This window comes from Mucor mucedo (genome assembly GCF_025094135.1).
Source record: "Mucor mucedo strain NRRL 3635 chromosome Unknown EV154scaffold_16, whole genome shotgun sequence".
NCBI lineage: Eukaryota > Fungi > Mucoromycota > Mucoromycetes > Mucorales > Mucoraceae > Mucor > Mucor mucedo.
The window spans coordinates 338,796-364,415 of record NW_026252300.1 but is presented as its reverse complement, the minus strand read 5'-3'; the positions used below and the strand labels follow the sequence as shown (position 1 = coordinate 364,415).

Genomic DNA, 25,620 nt, shown 5'->3' with positions numbered 1-25,620 from the left:
TAAATCAGCAATCAAAATGTTTTTTTTGATCGCTGATCGCAAAGCCAAATTTTCAAATCTCTATAAAAACAACCTATACATAAATAAATAGATGTAGCAATACCATGTTAATAGATAAACGTGATTTTTTAAAGAAAAAAAATGTTTATGGGGATGATAGCCAGGGTAAGAAAAAGACAACTTCAGATTACGTAAGTAAAATGAGAAAAGGGGACATGTGACTGTGGGTTTTAATGATTTTCCAACACTGTTGGTAATACTACTCTTATCGACTTTGAAAGCCTTACCAGTTTTTATTACATATTTGTTGTTAGACCTGTCGACCCCATTCACCAACCCAATAGTAGACACAAGGTCCTTTGCATCAAAGACGACAATTTTTTTTTGCTCTGCCTCATCATGCGCGGGATGGCCTTTGGATAAGGGGAAACGTCATTTACAAGACTGATGAATCAGTTGCTGTAGAAAATAATCAACCCGTACGGCGTTGCCAAAAAAAAAGGAATTGAGTCTGAATTTTTTTTTTTTCTTATTTAAACAAACTTTGTTTTTTATACCTTTTTATTCTTATTCTTTTTCCCCTTTTCTTTTTCTTCCAGGTTAATGTATGTATATGCGAATGGCTAATGGTATTTGATTCATCATAACCATTTTTAAATTAATTTAGATTTAGTTATGTGACTAATAATAAACTTGTTACAACTTTCTAATTTAGGATCAGACCAATGCTCTTTGCTCGGTAAGGAACTCTAACTACTTTCTTATATCTATTAGCACATTTTTATAGCTAAAGGAATCAATACATTGATTACTTGTGGAAAGGTAAATAACTTGACTTTGGTATACTTGTTTATTATTAAGTTAACCCAACTTTTTAAAGCTGATTGATATTACTGTTTATTTGAGGCTCGTACATCCCACGGTTTTGTAAAGGTACACATTGCTAAATATGATAATTTATTCTCTTATTAACGTAAACCATATTTTTGCAGGTAAGTGATACTGCTTTTCTTCTGAGGTCTTCGTGTGGTCACTATCGTAGTTCCTCTGATTATGTCTGTCTCTGGTCATATTTTACTGGTCATATTTTACTGGTCATTTTCCATATTTGAAGAGGTCCATCATGGTCAGATTCGACGTTATTTAATTTTTTTTATAAATAAAACTTTGTTTTTCCCAATATATATAAACGTATCAATTTCAAGCCTATATACTGATTTAGCAGGGGTGTAAAAGTAATATTATATCGATTATCGACTACCCCTTTTTTTTTACCCCATCCAACGATATTTTGTTTTTGATTTATGGATCGATATTGTCAATCGCGATATTTTAGAAAATTTGATCGATATTGCCAATAAAGATATTTTAGAAAATTTGATCGATATTGCCAATCGCGATATTTTGGAAAATTTGATCGATATCGCCAATCGCGATATTTTTAAAAAAAAGATCGTTATTTCCGCTCTAATTTGTTTGCGATATTTTTCAATTTTTGATCGCTGATTTATTTTAGGGTGCACCATTTTTTATGCTCTCCAGTGATATGTATTAGCAACATTCGTGAATACCGTACGCTGACCTTTCATGATATTAAACTATCTCGATTTTAAAAAATAGCTTTAATGGGCCACGAATATCATTTATTCCAATTTTATAGCTGGTGATTGATATTACCATTCAAATTATGAGCATTTAACTATGATGTGGTTCAATTTTTAAAGCCAACAGAAGAAATGACGAACAAATGATTTATTAGTTTTGGTGTGACCCTGTTTAGCATGATCCAAGATGATAGCCACGCGCTAAACAAATAATAATTATGTCATTTTTCGCATTGATATTTCTTTTATTCGCATTTATCACTTGTTTTATATCTTTTGTACACACCAAACCTAAGTAAAGCGATATAAAATGCTAGAGTCTGTTGTGTCTACCCTGCTTAATAGGGTATTAGGCGCGTATGTCTCTAACTTAAACTATAATCAATTAAAAATTGGTATTTGGTCAGGTAAGAAAGAAAACAGGACATGGAATGAATATAAGAAATTATAACACTTTGTTACAATCAATCAGGTGAGGTGACATTACGCGATCTTAAACTTCGACGAGAAGCGTTGGATAAATTCAATTTACCTGTTGATGTTTTGGAAGGTAAGCTGGAATCAAACAAATGTTAGCCCCTTGCAAAAAAAAAAAAAAAAAAAAAAATCAACAAATGATTATGTAGGTTACCTTGGAGAACTCACTTTGACTATCCCTTGGAACAACTTGAGAGGAAAACCAGTGCTTATTAATATTAAAGACGCTTATGTATTGGCTGTTCCCAGAAATGAATCTAATGTAAGAGCATTGACATGAAGAAAGAAAACAAAACTCATTTAATATCGCTTGAATAGATGACAGCAGAAGAGTTGGCACAAAGAGAACACGACGCAAAGATGCGAAAGTTGGAAAACTCAGAATTAATGCTTGATCCAAATGAACACGATACTGCGGAAGATGCTAAAAACGATACCTTTGCAAACCAACTTTTAACTAAGATTTTGAACAACCTTCAATTTTCGATTACAAATATTCATATCCGATATGAAGACGATGTCTCCACAAACCATCGCTTTGCTGCTGGTATCACTCTCAGTGAGTTATCTGCCATCACTACAGATGAAAATTGGATTGCCAATACGATTGGTGAAACTGTGAACACTATTCACAAGGTAAACAAGTCTTGGCAAAATATTAGTTGATGTCAGCTGAAGTATATATTAAATATATCATATTGTAGTTGGCGACATTAGAATCACTTTCAATTTATTGGGATACAAACGCCCCAACCTTAGCCCAGGAAAACTCTCATAATTCATTCAAGGAATTAGTAAGCATTTCCACTATGAATATGCATAATTATATTCCCTAATTACGGATACAATAGATTGCGACCAAAAACTATGTGCCTACAGAGCATCAATATATATTAAAGCCTGTTTCTGGAACTGGAAGAGTGAGTATATATGGGATGGGTTACTCTAATATGTAGATATATTTACATACATTATGTTTTAGGTTAAGCTTCGCAAGAATTTTGGTGCCGAAGTACCCAAGATTGATGCTTCGCTCCTGTTTGATGAACTTTCTTTTGCAGTAGATAACGAGCAATATAGAGATACCATATTAATGATCGACTTATTTCATTCGTATTTAAAAAAACAGAAGGTATATAAGCAAAAAGCAGGTTACGTAAGGTACATCCACTCATACAAGTCTATTTATGTAGTACAAGAAAATTCATCCATCTAGTGATAAGACACCTAAATCGGATCCATTAGAATTTTTCCGATTCGCGGGTAATGCCGTATTGTCCGAAATTCACGAAAGAAATGAACGTTGGACATGGAAAAGGATTAAGAAAAGAAGCGATGATCGTAAATTATATCTTGAGTGTTATGTACAAGATAAATTGGATAGAGCATCGCCTGAGGAACTTGAAAAACTTCGCGAATTAGAAAAAGAGCTGGCTTATGAAGATCTCAGATTTTATCGTAGTCTGGCAAAGCCTAAACTTCGAAGTGAAAAAGCCCGTTTAGGTACTAAATATTTTATTTATTATTACCTCATAATAACATGTTATTTCTTTATAGCCGCCATTGAAAAAAAACGGAAGGCAGAAGCTGCTGCTAACAGGGCTACCCAAGGTTGGGGAATTTCTAATTGGTGGTATGGTAAAGACCCTAATTCAGCAGGACCAACTGTAAGTAGTATCGTCTTTTATTTAGTCACTGTACGGTTACATTAATCAATTTTTTGATATAAGAATGAGACAGAAGAGGATTTGGTCATTACAGAAGAGCAAAAATTGGAATTTTACAACGTCATTGATTACAATGCTGATAAAGCTGCTATCGCTTCTTCAATTGATTTACCTAAAGATGTAGGTTAACGTATGATGTATATAGTGGTAATGATACTAACAATTTGATTAATTACAGACCATACTACTTTCTTTAAACACATCACTCAATAAGGGGTCTTTTACTGTGCGCAAAGATCCACATGACAAACCTGCTGATTTGGTTTCTCTTATTTTTGATAATGTGTCGCTTGGTATGACACAATACGTTGAATCATTTACTGCTACAGCTGCTCTGGGTGATCTTTGTCTTTATGACGGTCTGCATGCTGATTCTCCTTATTATAAGCTAATGGGAGCCAAGGGGAAGGATAATGAAAAGAGAAAGAGTGAATCCGTGGAGAACATACATCAACTTAATAATTCAAATATTAGCAACCCTTTTTTCACCGCCACTTTTGAACATAAGCCTTTAGACGGAAGAGCAGACAATGCAGTAGCCTTGTTTATGCGCAATATTGATATTGTTTATAATCCTCGTATTATTCATGAAATTGTTGATTTCTTCACGCCACCAGAAACGAGCGCTGACAGTATTAATGCTTTGATTGAAGTTGCTGGTGATACATTGGAAGACCTTAAAAATCAAACACGAGCAAGCTTAGAGTTTGCTCTTGACCAGCACACTACATTCGATCTTCGTGTAGATATGGATGCACCTGTCATTATCATTCCTGAACAGTAAGTATTACATCATCACTACAACACCAACCACAATTATTAAAAGTTGTTTTTTTTTTCAGTTGCTCATCCATTACTTCTCGGGGTATTGTTATCGATGCTGGTCATATTAATGTTGAAAGCAATCTGGCTCCTCCTGAGGCTTTGGTGATCCTTAAGTCCAAGTCAGCTGCTGATATGACAATCGAGGATAACATGAAACTTAGGGAGTTAATGTACGATAGGTTCACTGTTCAATTAACACAAACCAAAATTCTTGTGGGCGATTCTATCGAAACATGTCTTGTTCAAGTTCGTACACCCCGTAAGGAATTAGAATATTTGCACTTGGTGGATCGTATTGATATGACATTTCAAATGGAGCTTTGTATTATTCGTAAATCTGTTGAAATGCCTCGTTTTAAAGTTTCTGGTCACCTGCCTCTTTTAAAGGTCAATTTCTCAGATACAAAATATCGCACCATTATGCAGTTACCTCGACTTATTGATGCCTCTGGTCTGCTTGGTAACAATAATACCACTGTAGATGTGAACAGTGAATATGCAAACATGGACAAGAAAAACCAAGTTGATCAACGTTGGTTTAACCTCATGAACACACCACTTTGGAATAAAAACAACAATGAAGATATTTTTTTCGATACGGATAGTGAAATCAGCAGTGATGACCATGGGGGCTCCTCAATAGCAGGGACGGCGACGACGGAAGACACCGAGGCGACTTCAACACCTATGATTACTTCTGGAAAAAAAGTCAAAAAGGGGAAAGAAGTTGTCAGTATCGAAGAACGTGTCTTTGAGCTTAGTTTTAAAGTGGATCGAGTTCTTGCCAATGTTTTACAGGCCGAGAAAATAAAAAATCATGGGAAAGATGCACCAGAAACTCTCTTGTGTGAAGTGGATTTACAAAACCTTTCGTTGGGATACAGTATGCGCCCTATGGACATGAGTGTCAATTTATCATTACATTCTTTGGATATTACAGATCGCATGAAACATGGAAACGAGTTCAAGTACATTATTACCTCAGACCAAAATGCCCTTCAGCCAGATCGACAACAAAATAACAGTCTCAAGAATCTTGTAAATGTTGAATATATACGTTGTGATAAAGCAAGCCCGGAATATGTTACAAAGTACAAGGGCATTGATCAAACTGTTCACGTTACACTTTCTACGCTAAACTTCATTGTAACACGGAGCTCTGTTCTTACTTTGCATAGTTTTGTTATGCATACGTTCGTAGATGACGAAGTAGTTTCGAACGTTCACCGAAAGTCATCAGTCGACGGAGCTGGGAGGACATTAAATACGTCTCCTGCTACTAATATTCCTGCTGCCTCCAACACTGATAGTAGCAGTAGCAGCATTTATGTACGTCTCTTACTTGATAGTGTAAATTTTGTACTGAACAATGATGGTGTAAGATTGGCAACTGGTGAGTTATCGTTAGGTGACTTGTCCACTATCTATGTAGATAGCCAAGTAAACGTCGCCGCTAAATTTGCCAACTTTACACTTACTGACAACCTTACACCTCAACATACTTCCGGTCAGCATAAAACCAGCAACCAGTTGCTGACAATTCAAGGTGAAGAGCTTATCGATCTTCGTTACAATTCATTTGTCAATGGTCGAAAGGATTATCCAGGATATGACCACGCTCTTTATCTGCGTATGGGATCCGCTCAATTTAACTTTTTAGAACAGCCTGTACACCAGTTTATGGACTTTTTGAGCAAGTTTGCAGACATGAAATCGACTTACGACAGGGCCCGACAAGTTGCGTTAGAATCCGCACAACAGTTGGGCCAAGCTGCAACTAAAATGCACTTTGATGTTGTTATTAAGACGCCTGTAGTTTTTTTTCCCGAACATCATCAGCATGCTTCCGATGTGGTCGTAGCTCATCTTGGTGAAATCTGGGCCTCTAACTCTTTTGTGGATGAATCCGATGGATGTATCAATACAATTAAGGCTGGGCTTCGTGCTATCAATCTTACTTCAAAGTTTCATATTACTCGAAGTAACGAGAACTCATCTCAATTACAAGCATTACCGATCGTGGATGATATTGATTTAAATTTAGATATCAAGATTCCTCAAGAAATGTCTAGCACCCGACCCGGAGTAGATATATGTGGTAGTATAAAAGATGTGACAATGCGCTTGACTGAAAGACAATACATTTTCTTGATGGAGGCCATCAACATGATTTCGCGTGTATTTTCTTCAAACCTTGAAGACCAAAATGATACAGCTTTAACAGCCGACTCGCCTTCTGCTTTAGTCCCGTCTCAAACAAGCCAAGCAAAAAAACCTACCGAAATGTTTACAGAATCTGAAAAATCAAACGGTTTGCCGAGTATCCAAATTACCTTGGATACCAAAACTATAGGTTTAGAGATATATCTGAACAATACAGAAGCATTGAATAATATTCAAGAACCACCTAGTCTATCAAGAATCGCCTTAAATAACAGCAGTGTAAAGTTTCACATGTACGACAACAATACGATGGATGTTAATTTAGTTGTGCACTCGCTTACCGTTGATGATACGCGTCCTGGTGTAAGCAGTAAATTCAAGCATATCGTCCCTGTAATTGAAGACGGTCACCAATTTGAACTCCAGCTTGATATCAAGGAGCCTGACCCAATTCGTTCCGGCATTGTTGTAATGACGATCAAGGATCCTAAGGTCATATTATCTCTCGATCATGCTTTCCTTCTTCGTGATTTCTTTACGTCTTTTAATGGAAAATCAGATGCTGATAAACCTGGTCGCAGAAACTCTGATATAAATAATGAGCCTCAGCAATCGCAGCAGTCGGGCATGGAATTGTCTTATCTACTGAACATTGTAAATGCTGAATTCATTTTGCTGGCCAATCCTGATCGGTCTGATTCGGAAGCTGTCGTTCTATCTACTGAGGAATTAATGATTACTCAACAAACTAAGACAGCGCTTGTTGTTAAACAGATGGGCATGTTTCTTTGTAGAATGGATATGCGCAAGAAATCTACTTTACGTTTTATTCAGCCGTTTGATGTCAATCTTTCTATGAATAGCAACCCCAAAAATGAACAAGGTGGCTCCCTGACTGACTTAGTTATGAATATCGACCCTTTAGTACTGCGTCTTTCGTACCGTGATGCGATGCTCGTGACAGATATATTCAACAAGGCGTTCGAGTTATACAATGCTAGTGTGAGTGGTGATGGCTTACCATCCGGTACTGACTATGCAGACCTTTTAACTTCACCTACAGGCTCTCCGGATGATGATACCCGAAATGAAATCGACAGACTAAACGAAATTGCACTGTCTCAAGAATCACTTCGTATTTCATTTCACGGTGCGCAGATAATTTTGATTGAAGAACTGCATGAAACCCCAATGATTGACATGAATTTGAAACCATTTAACGTTGAGGTTGCAAACTGGTCTAAAGATCTTTCTGCTACAGTTGAGTTCTCTACTTTTGTCAATTACTTCAATATCAAGAATTCACATTGGGAACCATTATTGGAACCCTGGAGTTTCCGTCTCGAGTTGGACCGTAATCCTTTTACTAAAAGTGATCCCCTAAATGTCAAGTTGATCTCCAATGAGATCCTTAATTTTAATGTAACTCACACATTTTTAGAGAGTGCCATGTCAACTATGCAACTTTTGGATAAAAAGAAGAATACTATTTTTAGTGGAGAAAGAGGAACCGTTGCGCCATACGAGTTGCGAAATAGAACAGGTTATAACATTATGGTCTGGAACACAACTGATGCAAAAGAGGGTCCCACTATTAAGGAAATACAAAATGGTGGAAACTTGCCATGGTGGTTTGAAGACTGGAAAAAGCGTCGTGAAAACACATCTTTTGCAAGTAACAATTTGAATATTCAAATTGATGGTGCCATGTGGGAAAGTCTTCGTGATATTCAACTTGACACCGAAGGTGAGCATATGCATCCTTTACGACCCATGATCAAAAATGTGCAGCACCGTATTGTATTTGATGTCAAACTTGTTGATAATATCAAGGTTGTTACCATCCGATCCGCCCTTGTAATTGAAAATCGAACTTTGCTATCTGTAGACTTAGCCTCCATTGGGACTAACGATAAGATGGATGGACCGGTGAGGAAGATTGCCCCTGGAGAAGATTATGCAATTCCTATTGAAAAAGCTTATACCAATAAGTTCTGTATCCGACCTGATGCTGGGTTTGGCTATCGATGGACGGAAAAAGCTTTTCACTGGAAAGACTTTGCTAATCCCACCAAACCCGAAAGTATGTTTAGCTGCCTTTCTGAAGAAAGAAACAGTATGCCACCTTTTATATTTCAAATCCATGCTCGTTTAGATCGGAAGAGTATCTTGTTTGGTCAATACCCTGCTATGGGCATTCGTTTAAGTGCTCCTATTGAAATTGAAAACCTGCTTCCGTTTGATTTTAATTTCCGTATAGTTGACAAAACGTCTGGTCAAGATTTTAGTTCTTATTTACGTAAGGGGGGCGTTACACCCATCCATGTTATTGGAAATGGACATTTGGTGCTGTTAAATATTCAAATGCCGGATACTGTTTACAAACGAAGCGAATACGCCATCATAAGCACAAAGCGAACAGATGACCTGGACATTGATGATTCAATTGAACTGATCAGCAGCAAAGACAAGAGTAAATTAAACATCCGTATCAATACATTTGACATCCCAGATTCTGGAGGTGCTAAAAAGTATAGTCTTTACAGTCCTTACATTATTATCAATAAGACTGGACTACCAATCAGCTTCAAGGAGAAGCCAGCTTGGTCTGATGCCATCTACTCTACTGGTGAAACCGTAACGATGTGTAAACCTGAATCAAAGCCGGAGCCTTTTATGTATTCTTACCCTAGTACTGACAATGGTAACCGAACACTCATCCAAGTAGACAAATCAGAATGGAGTCAACCATTGAGTTTCGAGGCTATTGGAAGTGTGTATGACGTAGCATTGCCTAACCATAATCGCTCAGACGAAATCCATGTTGGTATCAATATTCAAGAAGGTGAAGGCAAATTCAAGTTGACAAAAACGATAACTATTACGCCACGGTTTGTGTTGAGTAACCAAACAAGTGAGAATATTCGTTATCGCGTACCTGAAACTAAGGACGATTACATCTTGGAATCCAAGCAGCGTATTCCCTTGTACAACATTCGTGTTCAGACTGAAAAGCAGCTAACCATCAAATTAGAGGGTATTAGTAATGCCTGGTCAGCGCCTTTCAATATTCAAGATATTGGCGATGTCCATATACGACTCACTAATGACTATGGAAAACAGGATACCTTAATACGAGTCACTACTGTAATTCAAGAAGCTACAATTTTCATTGTTTTGGCTAAAGAATCGGACGATAACTGGCCCTATCTTTTGGTTAACAAGACTGCAGAGGATGTTATCTTCTACCAAGAAGATCCTGTTATTTTACGAGATGATTATAACTATACTCCTGTTAGAAATCCTAGAATCAAACGATACCGTTTACCTGCCCATGAATCTGTACCTTATTCCTGGGACTTACCTGCTTATAAAGACAAAAAAATTATATTGGGAATTAACGGCCGCGAAAGAAGTATCAATTTACAAGAAATTGGCAGTATGTTACCTTTCCGTCATACGACCCGTGAGGGTACACCCGCAATTACCTCTATCGATGTAAAAATTCATGGCAGCCGTCGAATTCTCGAATTGAAGCCTTATAGTCAAAAGGAAAGTCATTTTAAGCCAATTGCTGGTGAGCTTAAACGTGCCAGTTCTTCTGCTTCATTGAGCTCGGTGGATGTTATTGCTAAAGAAGGATTCGAAGCTGCCAATGTTGACATGACAGTTAATGCCATCTTCCGAATTCAACTGAAAGAAGTGGGTATATCTCTCATCAATAAGCAGCTACAGGAATTAGCATATCTTACTCTTAAAGGTATTGATTTCAAGTTGACTGACTCCGCAATGTATCATTCTTTGCGTTGGAACGTTGACTGGGTGCAAATCGACAATCAAATGTATGGCTCCAACTTCCCTATCTTGTTATATCCTACCAACTCAACTGATAGTGGTGATCGCCGCAAATCGAATAAGATTCTCCCCACTGTGCAGATTGGTTTGGATAGGGTCAAGGACTCCTCTCATGGTGTTACTTATTTCAAATATTTCTCAATTTTGTTGCAAGAGATTAGCATTGAATTGGACGAAACATTTGTTTATGCTATCATGGATTTTGCTCATATTGACCAAGACAACACAAGCAAGAGTTCGGGTACTGATGCCAAATTGTGGGAATACACAACAGATATTCCTGATGTCAATCCTCGTCATGATATTGCTCAGATTTATTTTGAATTATTCAGTATTCAACCCATTCGATTTGACTTGTCTTTCTTAAGGTCAGATGAAAGTGATAACGCCAATCGACCCCAAACAAATACTCCCATGATGTATCTGGTAAACGCATTGACGATGGCTATTGGTAATATTAATGCTGCCCCTTTGCGGTTCAATGCTTTGGCCATCGAAAATGTCATGGCAAGTGGTCCTGATTTAGCCAATAGAATTTCTATGCATTACAGTGATCAATTTATATATCAAGTTCATCGTATTCTTGGATCTGCTGATTTTTTGGGAAATCCTGTGGGTCTCTTCAACAATCTGAGTTCTGGTGTTGCTGAATTGTTTTATGAGCCTTGGCAAGGTCTCATTATGAGTGATCGTCCTCAAGATTTAGGATATGGAATTGCAAAGGTAAGGATACAATAGTCTTTTAAACATCGTATTTGCTAACGTCTGTTAATTTACGCAGGGATTCAGTGGTTTTGTGAAAAAGAGTGTGTTTGGTGTTTCTGACAGTTTTACGAAATTTACTGGCAGTATTGGAAAAGGTTTATCCGCCGCCACTTTAGATAGAGACTATCAAGATCGTCGAAGAATGAACATGGCAAGAAATCGCCCAAAACATGCCTTGCTTGGTGTAACTCAGGGTGCTACATCTTTTGCAAATAGTGTCGCCAGTGGGTTTTCAGGCCTCGTTGTAAGTCAGTTGCTATCAGTTTGAACTTTCTTATTCATGTGTTCAATTTTTATTTAGACTCGACCAATGGAAGGATCTAAAGAGGGTGTGGGAGGATTTTTCAAGGGCTTTGGAAAGGGTATCATTGGGTAAGCATTTTTTTTCCTATTAAGAAGTTTTTAATTGTTAATCGTATTCGCCATTCAGAGCTGTTACAAAACCTGCCGTGGGCGTGTTCGATTTTACTAGTAATGTAACAGAAGGCATCCGAAATACAGCAACCCCGACGGATACAAACATGATTGAACGCATACGTTATCCACGATATATCGGACCTGATGGTTTATTGAAGCCATATTCCTTACGTGAGGCTATAGGCCAACATTGGCTTAAAGATGTAGATGGTGGGAAATACATCAATGATATATATATTGCGCATTGTCATGTTCAAAATGATGAAAGGGTAGCCATGCTAACTACAAACCGTGTTATGCTGATCAAAACTCGAAAATTGGCTGTGGAATGGCAAGAACCTTTTACAGAGATTCAAACGATCAAGCGTGAGCCCACTGGAATCGCAATATATCTCCGAAGTATGAGCTGGGAACCTTTCTTGATTATCTCTGATAAACATAGCAGAGAGGATTTTTTCAGAAAAATTGAAGACGCTGTTAAGAAGTACAACTCCATACGTCGACCCAACCAGTAATTGACAACTTGTAAATAAATAAGACTTATCAATCAGTAAATTAAATTTAAGCCATATTCTTTATTATTGGAAATAATAATTGCCATAATGATGGTTACTAAATGCACATGCAATATACCATTTTTATTGCTGGGTAAGTAAGGTTATCTACATTTCATCATTAGACAAATTAAATCAAACTTTCTTTTACTTTTTTCTTACCTCAGGTAGGCTCATTCTTTCCTTTATTGACCAGGTCAGTATCCTTACAACTAGATTTTGCTCTGTTTCAGAAAGATTTTCTTCTTGCATCAGTTGCTTTAAGGACTTTCTGTTAGCTTTTACCAATATCATTTCCTCATCGTCCGACTCGAAATCGAAATCAGACTCATCATCCGAAGAAGCACATGAAAAGAACATAAGTTTGTTTGTGTCAGGATAGTCCGACATTTCCTGTTTCATCAATGAGTTTTTTTTTTTGCTTTGCTTCTTGGTGTTTTATATTACCTCTGTTTCGACTTTATCTGATGGCTTTCCTAATCTACCAATTATTCTGCCAACCTGTTCTATATCCGTCTCACCTGCAAAGATGGGGTATCCAAATAATAATTCTGCATAAATTGATCCTAAAGACCATACGTCGGTGGAAGAAGCATATTTTTTGGAACCAAATAAGTGTTCCGGTGCTTTGTAGTATCTGAAAAAGAAAGTTAGGTTTCTTGAAAATCGATACAATTTTTAAAGCATTAATTGACCTTGTGCCGATTTCTTCAGTTGTATCTGTCAAACTGTTGGAGTTTGGGTGAGCACATCCAAAGTCACAAATAACCATACACCCAGAGAGCTCATCTATGAGAATATTACTGGGGCTTAGATCACAATGGATAATATTATGTGAGTGTAAATAAGCAAGGCCTTTTGATATCTGTTTGACAAAATCTAGAGCTAGTGCCCGGTCCTTCTTTGTGGCATGTGCAAGCAATGTTGAATTATAGAACGGAAATATTAAGTGATAACAGGTACTCGTCTCTTGGTTATCTATTAGGTGAACAACCTAATTTTAATTAGTCTCTACTTTATATTTTCCTCAATAGTCATTTACGTGATTTTTAACAGACGAATCCTTGCTGGTAATATTGAGATGTTTTAAAGCCCATAACTCTCTTCTGTAATGCTGTTGAACTAATTTTCCATGGGACTTGTTATATGTCTTATAGGCAAGAAATGAACCGTTTCCAATTATTCTCTTTTCAATGAAACCAAATGTGCCTTCCATGGGTAAGAGTTAAACGCAATAAAGAAATAAAGACGGATTGATGATTTGAGCCCCGCATACATTTTTGGGCATGACAATATTGTACACAACCAGTTTCAAAACTTTGAGTTTTGGGCTGCAGCCAGAATGCTGTCCGAAATACTCCAATTATGGCCACCTACAAAAATAAATTGATGTTAGAAACGAGTAGCAAATTCTGACGCTTTACTATGTTCCATGGTATAAAAATTAGAAAATGCTGATATTCTTTGGTATTAAATGACACACTACTTTTTTTGGACACTTCAGAGACAAATTAAAATTTTGGTTCTTTTCTAAAAAACTAATCCAATCTTCCCAAAAGCTATCATGTTCTTTATTTCTTCTTTCTTTTTATCTTCTTGCTTTTTTTTTTTTTTTTTTTTTTTTTGTCCTCCTCTTTCTTTTTCTCAACCTTAAAAGTTGGTTTTTACATAATCCAAATAATTATTAAGTAATAATGCATTACATAGTAATTAATGGTTGGATTAATAACTGCGTTTTCATCTCCAAACAATAATAACATTATAATTTGGAGAGTTTGTCATGTTAAAAATAAAGGATCAAGATTCTTCCTACGCAGATCGAAAAACCGGGAAAAGGGAAAATTAGATTTAGAAATATTCAGTTACATAAGAAACATAGAGTACTGTTATATACAAGGAGCTAAGCGGCTCATATCCGGTACTTCTGTTATTATCGTTTATCCATTCAATGACAGGGTCCTTGATTGATTACTAAAATAAATTTATGGGAAACTAGAAGCTTCGGCAGCTACTCGACAAATCCAGGAACAATGATAAAACCTGATCTCAGTTTGACATATAGAGGGAGCTGGAAGAGAGCTTCTGATGCCAAGTTGGCTCAAGAAAGATGAAAGATGTGATTTTGGTGCAAGTTTAGATTGTATTTGCTATCAAAGCCAATAGATATAAATATATTCTTGCGGATAGGTATCTTGTTAAGTGCTAGCATCTTCCTTTGTGTCTCGAATATGTGTGTTATATGATACTGTAAGCAGTCATTAAGCTATTTAGATAGTTGTTTAATAGATAGAATAGCTTTTTATTTCAGTAAGATAAAATTGACTATTACTTGTTTACTTATCATCGTCATTGTTTAGACAAAGAATGTACAAACTGTTTGAAAAGTAAACTTATAAGTTGCTATAACTGAAAATTATTTCTACTCGCTGAGATTTTTAGCTGGCCATATAGGCTATCATCTATTTCTAGCTGTCCAGCGATCAATATTTTCCTTCAATTCTTGGTTGGCTGGATCGGCACGGATAGCCAATGAGCGATCAATATATTTTTCTGCTTCTTCGTACTCTTCTAACTCATACAAGACTTCTGCCAGTTTAGCTAGAAGTACTGGATGACGAGGATGTAGTCGAGCAGCCTCATATAACAAGGTTTTAGCTTGTATAAACTCTTCCATATTATGATACGCTAGGGCCATTCCACACCAAGCAATGTATGAGCGTTTGTTTGCACCGATACTTTTAGCAAACATCTGTTTAGCACCCAAGAAATTGTTTTTTTCGTTTTCTTCGTAGCCTAATAAAGCATAAGCATATGCGCGATTGGGATCATATTTGATAGCCTTCTGGAACCACTCTGCTGCTTCATTACTGTTAATTGCGCACTTTGACCAATTCGCCGCCGTAATATAATATTCGTAAATATGCGACTTATTACCCCGCATTTGGTATGCTAAAAGATTCAATTCTTTCTCCATTTCCAAATAGCAAAGACACGTTGAGTATTCGGGAACTCCATCACAAAACCACGGGGCGATCATAAAGGCCTGTCTAAAAAATGGTACCGCCTTTTGATTTGTTACTATAGGTAGTGATAACATCATGGAAAACTTACTGTTTTGTAATCGCTAGCATCGTAGTATGATTTTCCTAATATGCATAGCACACGAGCAGTATTGTATTGACGATCATCCAATTTTTGTAATTCCAGCGCCGCCCTACCACATTGGTATAATGATTGGTATACATATCCACTTACTATGATGCTAAGAAGATCTAAAACCTTGTTCATTCCTTTGATTATCTCTGCATTAGTTTGCTGATTTACTTGATGGCTATTTGATGAAGGCAAGAAAAAACTGCCGACAGCTGGATCCTATTTTGTTATGTGTGAATGTATGGAGTTTATTTTAAATGTTATCTTATGTACCTCACTAGAACTAACTTTAATCCTTTTCTTTGTTGGAATATCAAATGTGAAATCTTCATGTTCTTCTGTCACCACTCTAGGAGGATGATCTTTGTCGATAGATTCGATTATTTCCTTGCTAAGATGATAGTCTGTTTGTTCATCCATATCTGATAATTGGACTTCTAACTTTTGCTCAATTCCCGCTGGTGCTTTTTTACGTAATCCATGCTTATTTTTGTAGGCCTCTGCTGCTGTCATTTGTTCGATATCACCAGAAACTGTTTTGATAAGCGCGTCCTTCGCCAATTCTATTTTTCCCCTGCAAAAAGCAAATAAATACATAACCTAACGAAAAAGTATATAGGCAAACCTTTTGTTTTCATCATCATCGTTGTCATTAGTTATACTCGGACTGTATTTGATAAGAGCTCGCAACTGCTTTACGCTAATATCTTGATAATATTTAATGGCAGGCACTGAAGAGCTATTTTTTACAACATTAGAAGGTGATATTTCAGGAAGGAAGGTTATTCCGGGTGCATCTGTTGAAGGCAACACTGGTAAGTAAGTGTGTGGAGATCGAGATAAATTGGTTTTGGACACATCAAAGTCCACGAATATTTCATTTTTTAATTTATCTGCAATGATGTTGGAATCTGCTGCAATATCACATAAGTTGATGTAAGCCGATATTTTGTACGGGTTGATTTTCAGACATCTATAGTAATATTTGGATGCTGCCGTAACATTGTCAAGTTTGACATATAAATCGCCTAATAAATTACACAAGGATGCTTCACTTGGCATACTTTGTCGATTTGTAACACTTGCAAGCTCTATTGAAAAAATTATTAAGGATTTTATCGACGTGGGATTACAATTTATCTGCTCATACCGTCTCCCCAGTAAACTTCCTTTGGTATTGCATTTGATCTAAGTGCTGTCTGTATTGCCTGTGTGCCTTCTTGCCACAAGGTCCGTTGCTTGTCCTGGGATTCTTCAATGAGACCAAGCTCAAGACAACATTTAGCAAACAAATTTAAACAAGGGATCGATTGGTCAGATTTAATAATCGTATAACATGCTGTATAATCTGAAATTGAAAATAAACTTTTCGCGTATACGTATTTAAAATGAGAATTATCGTTGTCAATAGCATAAAGACGTTCAGACAAAAGGAGTGCGTTATTGTAGTCTTGATCGTCAAGATCTCTATTGATGAGAGCTAAAAGTGTCCAAGATTCTATTGAACTTTTGTGATTTTCCTCCATTGATAAAATATAATAAAAAAATGAAAAAAGGTTGCAGGAATAAATACATTGGGAAAAGAATGTACGTGAGCGGACAAGTCACGCGAAGTGTAAATCAAGCTTTTATTTCAGTCAGTATTAACTGAATCTTTTCGAATATGGACATTATGCATTTAAATTATAATATTAATGTGACATAGCAGTTATCATTGGTATCATACTAAGAACGTGTTTATTTCGGAAAGCTCTTTTGTTACTTCAATTCTTTACCCTGATACTTGTGTTACTCAAAATAACAGTTTTACAAGAAGATTTGTGTTCGACTAATGTCTATAGTCTTATGTGGTTTTCTGGAGATTACTACCTAAAATACTTAAATACAAAAAACCAATTGTAGGATTTAGATGGGTTCCCTTCTGTTACTGTTAAAAGATTCGGACCTATTTGGCTATGAAATTCTATAGCACAGAAAAAAAAAAAATTCTACTAATTTATCGCAAATAATATTTTTCCGTTTTCTACAAATGTCAGAATTAAGGTTAAAGTAATTTTGCCAGGCTTAGCCAATAACAAAATTTATAATTTATGATTAGCTTAAACGTAAAGAGGACTTACCATGTGTATTGATATGCATTTCGGTTTCAGCTGTGAAAAATGACATTAAAATTGACGCCATTATGCTGAAGATCGAGCGACAGCTTAAAATTTCCTAAGTCATGTCACTTTATTATTTGTCTCCGATGCTGGGACTATAAGAAGCTATAACTAAAATCAAACAAACGAAGATATTATATAAAGGCTAAAAAATCATTCTTTAATTTGCTTTTAAAGTGTATCAGATTGGCTTGATATTATATCTTTACATATACCTTCAGTGATACTTTCCTTTCGCACATTTTTATAATAACCACACACGATGGCTCTAAATGTTAATTTGTTTCTTTCGCGTATCTCTATTTTGGCTTTAGCTCTCGGATTCGTACAAGCGCAAGTAAGCTACGATGAAATAAAGACACCACAAAATGCTAAATGGTTGGAAAGCGTAGACTTATCTACTGTGCCAAAACTTCCCGTCAGAATGGTTGGGTCTGGTACATGCCCTGATGCTTTATGTGATGGTGCAGACAATGACAAATGCTTCGAAAGCTGTGGTAACAATCCCTCTCCTGAAGATATCTATGGTTGTCCTCAAGACCATCAATGGGCCCTAACTTTTGATGATGGACCTAGTAATTACACTAGTGAACTTTTGGATATTCTTGATAAGGAAGACATCAAAGCAACATTTTGTGTTATGGGATCTCATGTTGCGCAATATCCGGACATTCTGAAGCGTGCCTATGATTCAGGTCACCACATTGCTTCACATACTTTTTCTCATCCTCATTTGATGAGTTTAACTAATGAAGAAATCATCTACGAAGTCAAAGCTACTGAAGAAGCTATCGAGAAGGTAATTGGTGTTAAGCCCAAGTATATACGTCCTCCTTTTGGTGAAGCCGATGATCGTGTAAAAGGTCTCTTAAAGACAATGGGTTACAAAGTACTATTATGGAATGTCGATCCTACTGATTATGATGTATACATGTTACGAAATGTATCTTCTCTTATCCAGGGTTCTTTCAAAATGGCAGTTCAAGGTACTGATACCGGGTTAAACCTTAATGAAGACCCAGGATTCATTAGTTTACAGCATGGTAACTAGCCCTGATATATGTGTTAAGAAAAAAAATTTATAATAACATATACCAATTTAGATTTATATAAGCAGTCGATTGAACAAGTGCCCAAAGTAATTACCTTTTTGAAGAATAAGGGTTATAAATTCTTTACTGCTGCCGCCTGTAATAACGATTTGAGCCCCCACTCTATCACCGATGAATCTCTTAGTTCATCAGCTGCAAATATCAAAAACCAAAACGTTGCATCGCCAAACGAATTTATAAATAATGCTGCTACCAATGCAACGTCCTCATCTGCCTCTTCGTCTACATCTGCGCGCGCTACTAGTACATCATCAGTTTCTGGTTCAACCATTACATTAGCGTCAAATGCTAGCTATATCATGTCACTTGCCATATTGGTGCTCTCTGTTACCATCCTTTTTTAGGTCATCTATCCATGCCTGTTTCCTTGGAATCTTTAAATAAATTAGACGTATCACACTACATAGATATCATAATCATGTGTAATTTCATATTTTCTCACTGCCTTGATTATTTCTTATACCGTTACCTTGCTATTTATTTTTAGATAGCAGAAAGAGGTACCTTACACAGCACCATCCACTATATTTGGTGGGTGAGCAAAGATGCCTTACAAATATGCCTTTTTATACCTGAATTATATGTATAAAAAGGTAGCAATCGTTATCCCCTAAATACAATAAATAAATTGAAATTTCAAATTTCTATGAGATTATACAAGGATCTGCATTGATACTAAATGGGAAATATTCACACAGATATAAAAGCAATTGCTGACTCTTCTTTTTGTCTAGTTTAATAGGTTATCAATAAAAAATGTGTTGGACAAATGTCCCTATTTTCCACCTCATGATAAATAGTGAATAAATCGCTTGGATTTGGGGGTACACATTGTACATTGCGCTACTATGGCACAATCTATAAAAATGGTAATAATTACTGAATTTTAACACTTATCACTTAATTTCCATACTCATTGTATGACAATATAATATTCATAGCGCTATTGTTTTAATAATGAAACAAGCAAAAAAAGTAGCTGTATGACCTTTATAAATAAACTTTATCGTGCTATGCTGATTTATAAATATAAATTTTGAATCTCTATTTAAATTACTATGTCAAACCTTCCAATGACAAGTCTTGGAAAAGACACTCGCTTCTTTTTTTGGACCGGATTCGAATAATTTGTATCTGATACGATGAAAATGAGAATTTTTTAAGGTATATAAATTTAATAGAAAAATATTAAGGAGGAGTTATTAATAGCGGTAAATTTTAGATAAAGGGAATACGTTTAAGCCAAAACGGCTGTGACCAAAAGACCAGCACAAAAAGCAATGGCCATAGGCTTGTTGTAGCTAGCACCTGAAACTGATTGAGCAGTAGCAATTTCATTTGGAGTAGCAGGGTTTGATGCTGCTGCAGCAGGAGTAATAACAACGGAAGATGAAGCGGACACGGTGGTCAATGGGGTTACAACAGCAGTGGTAAGGTTTATGGTAGGGGTGGTAACAATTATGGGTGGGATAGTGGTGGTGGTGGCTATAACAGTAGTTGTAGTAGTAGTAGTAGTAGCAGTGGTAACTACTGTATCATCACCTGAGCTACCATTAGGTCCACTATAATCGCCGGGAATGATATGAGCACAACCTTTTTCAGAGATACCGCGATTACATGTTCTATCATCATTGCAACAACGCATACAATAAGTGTTGGTTGTAGGTTCAATAAGGTTGACATAAAACTTCCAGCCAGCACATGATGATCCCATAGGAGCTCTGACATCCATTTGACCACCACCGTCAGTACCAACCAAATTGGCCTTTGTATAATCCATTTGACCTGTAACCTGGACGTATGTATCTGTCTTAAGATAATGAGCAGACTTGATGAAACCAGCAGGTAGTTTTTCGGCATTTGTCGCGAGAGGAGTATTACCCAAACAAAATGCATTGGCATTCCATTCCGTATCTGAGATTATGCGATTGGTAGAATCGCTAGGAGGTAGAAAAACACAAAAGTCGTTGGCATCGACTACTTGGGCGATTTGCCCTTTCGCATTAACGACAATAGAAAGAAAATTAATCACGCAAACAATAGAGGTAAACCGAATGAACATTATTATAATATTATATTTGTGATGTTATATCGTTAAAGGATTGAAGAAAAGGAAAGTAAAAATTATTCAAGTAAGAAAAATGGATAAACTACAGATGTCGGATTTTGTTCTCATTTTATGGATGTTTTAAATTGTTTGTGTAACTAATAGGTGTTGCAAAAATATGTGTTACATTGAACCAGAAACATCATACTTTAGGTCAAGTTTTCCTTTTCTTTGTGTAAATTGCCTTGTCTTAGCATCAGTATTTTATTTAAAGGCAGTTACTATACCATTATTAGCACATTTATTCGAGATGGCAAACTTAGTCCCATCTTATGTTCTGTAAAAAACGATAAATCGTGTTTACCAACAAAGATGATTTCCAATTGGTTTTTATAATTCACATATTGGTTCATTTTTTCTTACATGATATCATTGTCTATGTATACGTAAATGGACGACCACAGACTCTTGTTACAAACATCGGCATTTTCTACGATGCATAATTTTCAAGTTACACGACTTAAATTTATTCAAAGTTAAGCCATGTCATAATCCATACGATAGAAAATTCTGAAACGAATTCATGTGTGAAGCTTTATTTTCTGTGTTGGCAACGAATGACAAAACTAATTGACTGATTGTTAGTTACAACCTAATGTCCGAGTGTTTTTTTAAATGACCTTTGAAGTGCGGAATCCATCGATCCAGGCAGGTGATAAGTCTCTGTTCTTTTGTCTTCTTTTGAACTGCTGGTAGAGCACATCAGTCATGTCAGTTCGAAATGTTTTTATTTTTACATGGTCTTTACCAAACATCCCGGTGAACTTTTTCTTAGTTTAAGAAAAAAATTCTTTCTTCCAATAATGGTCGGTCTTGCCTCATAAAAAAATCAATCATGGCAAATGTCGATATATATTTTGAAAACAATACATTTAATGTGATGTCGGAGAGCCTCTTGTATCTCCTTTCTTTAAGTGTTTCCTCTATTTATCTTAATACTTTTTTTTTTTTTTTTTTGGCTTTATTATATTTTTTCCCTCCATGGACTAAAATGTTTACCATTTCTTCACGTGCTCTTTGTACTTCCTGATATAAATGGAAACGTCTAATAGCAGCGGATGTGTTGTTGAAATTTAAAATTGCAGTGATGTTTGATAATAAGTTATATACTACAAAATGAAAATATCGTGGGATAGAAGCAGCCTTCGCTGTGGGTATATTGAACAAAATGTCGTCCATTCCACTGTCCTCCATCCTTTGTTGTTCTTTTCTTTGGTGCTTGATGGGTCCTGTATATGTGTAATATTCTCACGTTGAACATCTTCTTAATGGGATTTTTGCCATAACCGTAAGATGCAGCAAATATTTTCCCTCTATTGAGATCAATACCGCATAGGTTCATTTCGTCTACTTCTTCTTTAGTATTAACTTCGCCCAGCTGAGTAATATCATAATCTTGTTCATAGTAGTCAAGGCTCACAGAATCATTAAACTCGTTGTTGGAACTTTTAATAAGCACTACATCTGCCGTAAAGCCATCTGTTCGAATTAAATTTGATAAAGTAACTTTTTTATTCTTGGCAGTAACTTGTAATTCTTCCATGCTAAATATATTTTACTTTCTTTTTTTCTTTTTTTTTAGCAGTGTTTAATGGATGGAATTATAAACAATTTATTGAATGAGCAAAAAATTCAAGTCTAAAAGAAACATTATTACAGCTTATTGATTATAGTTAAGTATTGTTATTGTCAAATGTCTCCAATTGTTCAGTCAAAAAATACATCACTGAATCCATTATTGTTGGGTGCCAACTTTTAACACAATTTTTAACTATAAGGAACCCTCCTTTGTCATGTGTTATATCTTTACACAAAAATCTGTCGTTGTGGAGGTCGGCCAAACAAGTCTTAATGACGCTAAGACCATACTTCTGCTCGTCAATATCTTCAATGAACGTTGCGATGCATCCTTGAATGTCTTGAACTCCATTTAATTGCCGCTCGATTTCATCGCATCTTTGCTCAAGAATTTTGAAGTGATCTTGGTTAAAAATTTTGTAATATTCAGATGCGACTCGGAATAAATCCCGTAACATGTTAATATTGCATCTGATTATGTCAACTGAATATTGATTCGCTTGATGAACCCAATCTTCCTTTCGTTTTACAGAAAGTCTGCTGTAGTCATGTAAAATTTGTTCTCCCGGTCCATTTTTTTGAATTTTCCAAGGATTTTGAAGATTTCGAATAGACTTGTGCGTGTTCTTGATTAAACCTGCACCAATCTCGAAGATTTGAAGGATAGATAAATCACGCTCCAAATCACGCAATAGATGAATTAACTGAACATAGTCAGAAAGCAATAGCTCTAAAAGCTCAGGTTCTTGGAAACTGGCTGTATGGCGTATATGTTGAATTCTCCCGCTCATTTTCTTGAGATTAAATTTAAAATCTGTAACCATTTCAAAGGAGATAGGGATGCTGCACAATTTAAGCTTTTGGGTACACATCACTGACTCATGCAAATTATCGGTAACTGCTATTGCAGGATAACATGATGGAAGAGTTGACCACAACTGATTTCGTAGTTTGCCTAGTCTGATCTTCATATCACTATGTCTTTTGTTGATTATTTTGTCATAAAGAGTTAAAATAGCTGCATTAAAATTTTCAATTAGCACATGCGCGTAAGAGTATACTTTGGTCGAAAGGTCTTTTGAACCATCTTTCTGATCCTTCATAGGGATAGAGGGATCTCGGTTTAATACGATATCTTTCAAATCAATCATATGCCTTTCGATGTCGTTCATATCGGGTGTTTTTTTCTGGTATAGCATTTCATACAAGCTCCAATAGATAAAATCAAAGAAGTATGGTTCACGAGAGATACACAAGGATTGTGATAGTAAACGACCTACGCAAGTATATTTATAACTTCCACCTATATGTGAGATACCAAACCCGGTCATAATGAGGTTCACAATGCAATTTTTTAACAATTTGTTCGATTTGACATTTGTTTCGTATAAATGATCGATTAATAACCTTAGGCGGGTTGTGCGATCCTTCGAAAATAACTCTATAATAGTTATTTGTGCCATAACCTGGACTATTTCATAAGCCTTTTGTTCATTTTGATAATCCGATAAAATAGGTTGAAGCCCATGGGTTTCCATCCACAATTCAAGATAATCGATTTGAGATAAAGTAGACAAAAAATGACCCTGTTCTGATTTTATGTCTTCAGTAGCGATACATAAGGTGCAATAGATAGTGTCATTGCAGGTATCATTTGCGGTGTCTTTTTTTGTATTAACGTCAGTTTTGCCGATGACAATCCCTAACTTTGTTGCATTTTTTGTAAAGAAGCTTGACGCTAATGCGATTTTTAGTTTAAAACTGTAAACAAACCAGAAAAAGCAAGCTTGGATTACAACTTCAACAGGTAACAAAGCAATCATCGTCGTATAATTGGTAGAACTAATGTTATATTAAATAAATTCTGGAGCAAATATATATATCCAACTTTATGTGACAATGAGAAATATAAATAAGGTGCTACAAAAAATGCTATTGTAGAAGTAAAGTGTCGCATTATCTTTAAAAAGCATCATATTTCTGTACAAAACAAAGAGACGTTACGCTTAAACACGGTCTTTGTCTCACAAATAATGGTTTACAATCACAGACAACACACCAACAATCAACTTGATACATATTTAATAAATTTCAAATCTTTAGAAATCGATGTACGATAAGCTGGCAACAGGACACATAATAGAATATGTGCATTTAATTAAATCTGTAAAAAAACACATTGAGCAAACATGCTATTTTGTCAAAAAGCGAAAAATAAAAGCTCTTAATGCAAAAGGGTTGTTCTCACTTTCATTTGTGAACTACACCATTTAGTTTTTACAGATTAGTGTCAGCTTCTTCTTCTTCGGACATATATTTAAGACAATGACTTTGTTGTTTCGCTCATTGTTGCACTGTATTTTGCGAACTGTTGCAAAACTGCCGGTGGATTTAAGCACTTTCCATTCCTAAATGTAAGGGACCTAATATCTTTGTGATTTGCTTACTAATAAAGTTATGTTTACTTTTTTATTTTCAGCTTTCCCGGCTCATTCTGGCCTTCTTTCTTTTTCTGTCGGAACAGAAAACAGTTCTACTATTTTGGTCTTGTCGTTGACATCTATCATTTTTTCAATAACTTCTGTCTATTGAGATAAACGTTGTGACTGACAAAGTCGGTTGTATCCTGATTTTTTTCTTGGCAAGACCAAATAAAGATCCCCATTTTTCTACTTCATAATTTGCTTCGGAATAGCAGTCTATAAAAAATTCGATCTTGCTAACATAATCTTACTGTCTATTTGTCTATATTTCCATTTTATTTTGTCCAAAATAGGTAACATAATGTACCTTGTTTGCTAGATAAGAAACTCCGAAGATCATTGATGAAATTTAACAAGACATTGGTGAAATAGCTGATTTTAGACTATGTCATCTACCATCAACACGATTTCACAAAAGCGCGATTTTTGCCCAAAAAAAATCAGATTACTTCATTGGGAAGACTGGGTTTGTATATCCTATGATGTGGAAAGAAAAACATATAGCCGCGAAATATGACATTCATTAAACAAACAAACAAAAAACGATGTTCGATTTCCAGGAATAAGTACATCTTTGTGATTCGATACGTTAGCAAAAAAAATCTGGTATTCATATATCTGCTAAGTTGCAATTGTACCCA

General features: G+C 35.9%; 7 protein-coding genes across 7 annotated transcripts; 2 read left to right on the top strand and 5 right to left on the bottom strand.

The window, feature by feature from the left end:
• Positions 1 to 1,837: 1,837 nt before the first annotated feature.
• On the top strand, positions 1,838 to 12,519 carry EV154DRAFT_81952 (uncharacterized protein). Its single transcript, XM_051607788.1, has 15 exons — positions 1,838 to 2,011; positions 2,077 to 2,154; positions 2,231 to 2,343; positions 2,400 to 2,717; positions 2,786 to 2,875; positions 2,933 to 3,001; positions 3,064 to 3,213; positions 3,275 to 3,584; positions 3,639 to 3,748; positions 3,812 to 3,928; positions 3,987 to 4,588; positions 4,651 to 11,374; positions 11,433 to 11,660; positions 11,718 to 11,788; positions 11,847 to 12,519. Exons 1-15 carry the CDS (start codon positions 1,915 to 1,917, stop codon positions 12,346 to 12,348), a joined length of 9,579 nt encoding a protein of 3,192 aa, XP_051461037.1. The 5' UTR covers positions 1,838 to 1,914; the 3' UTR covers positions 12,349 to 12,519.
• On the bottom strand, positions 12,410 to 13,945 carry EV154DRAFT_81967 (kinase-like domain-containing protein). Its single transcript, XM_051607789.1, has 5 exons — positions 13,430 to 13,945; positions 13,083 to 13,381; positions 12,835 to 13,024; positions 12,550 to 12,780; positions 12,410 to 12,495 (listed from the first exon to the last, which is right to left on the bottom strand). Exons 1-5 carry the CDS (start codon positions 13,601 to 13,603, stop codon positions 12,472 to 12,474), a joined length of 918 nt encoding a protein of 305 aa, XP_051461036.1. The 5' UTR covers positions 13,604 to 13,945; the 3' UTR covers positions 12,410 to 12,471.
• A 763-nt stretch (positions 13,946 to 14,708) lies between these two features.
• On the bottom strand, positions 14,709 to 17,107 carry EV154DRAFT_438092 (uncharacterized protein). The gene is made up of 5 exons (XM_051596871.1): positions 16,691 to 17,107; positions 16,166 to 16,631; positions 15,814 to 16,114; positions 15,499 to 15,759; positions 14,709 to 15,451 (listed from the first exon to the last, which is right to left on the bottom strand). The coding sequence occupies exons 1-5, from the start codon at positions 17,064 to 17,066 to the stop codon at positions 14,843 to 14,845; spliced, it is 2,013 nt and encodes a 670-aa protein (XP_051461035.1). The 5' UTR covers positions 17,067 to 17,107; the 3' UTR covers positions 14,709 to 14,842.
• Positions 17,108 to 17,767: 660 nt separating this feature from the next.
• Positions 17,768 to 19,155, top strand: EV154DRAFT_578223 (uncharacterized protein; the record flags this gene model as incomplete). Its single annotated transcript, XM_051606550.1, has 2 exons — positions 17,768 to 18,742; positions 18,803 to 19,155. The coding sequence occupies exons 1-2, from the start codon at positions 17,962 to 17,964 to the stop codon at positions 19,153 to 19,155; spliced, it is 1,134 nt and encodes a 377-aa protein (XP_051461034.1). The 5' UTR covers positions 17,768 to 17,961.
• Positions 19,156 to 19,966: 811 nt separating this feature from the next.
• On the bottom strand, positions 19,967 to 20,953 carry EV154DRAFT_498326 (uncharacterized protein). Its single transcript, XM_051600354.1, has one exon. It carries the CDS (start codon positions 20,871 to 20,873, stop codon positions 20,049 to 20,051), a length of 825 nt encoding a protein of 274 aa, XP_051461033.1. The 5' UTR covers positions 20,874 to 20,953; the 3' UTR covers positions 19,967 to 20,048.
• Positions 20,954 to 21,529: 576 nt separating this feature from the next.
• On the bottom strand, positions 21,530 to 22,461 carry EV154DRAFT_560270 (uncharacterized protein; the record flags this gene model as incomplete). Its single annotated transcript, XM_051605599.1, has 3 exons — positions 21,530 to 21,688; positions 21,918 to 22,147; positions 22,206 to 22,461. 3 exons carry the CDS (start codon positions 22,459 to 22,461, stop codon positions 21,530 to 21,532), a joined length of 645 nt encoding a protein of 214 aa, XP_051461032.1.
• Positions 22,462 to 22,591: 130 nt separating this feature from the next.
• EV154DRAFT_578221 (uncharacterized protein) lies at positions 22,592 to 24,319 on the bottom strand (the record flags this gene model as incomplete). Its single annotated transcript, XM_051606549.1, has 1 exon — positions 22,592 to 24,319. One exon carries the CDS (start codon positions 24,317 to 24,319, stop codon positions 22,592 to 22,594), a length of 1,728 nt encoding a protein of 575 aa, XP_051461031.1.
• Positions 24,320 to 25,620: the final 1,301 nt, after the last annotated feature.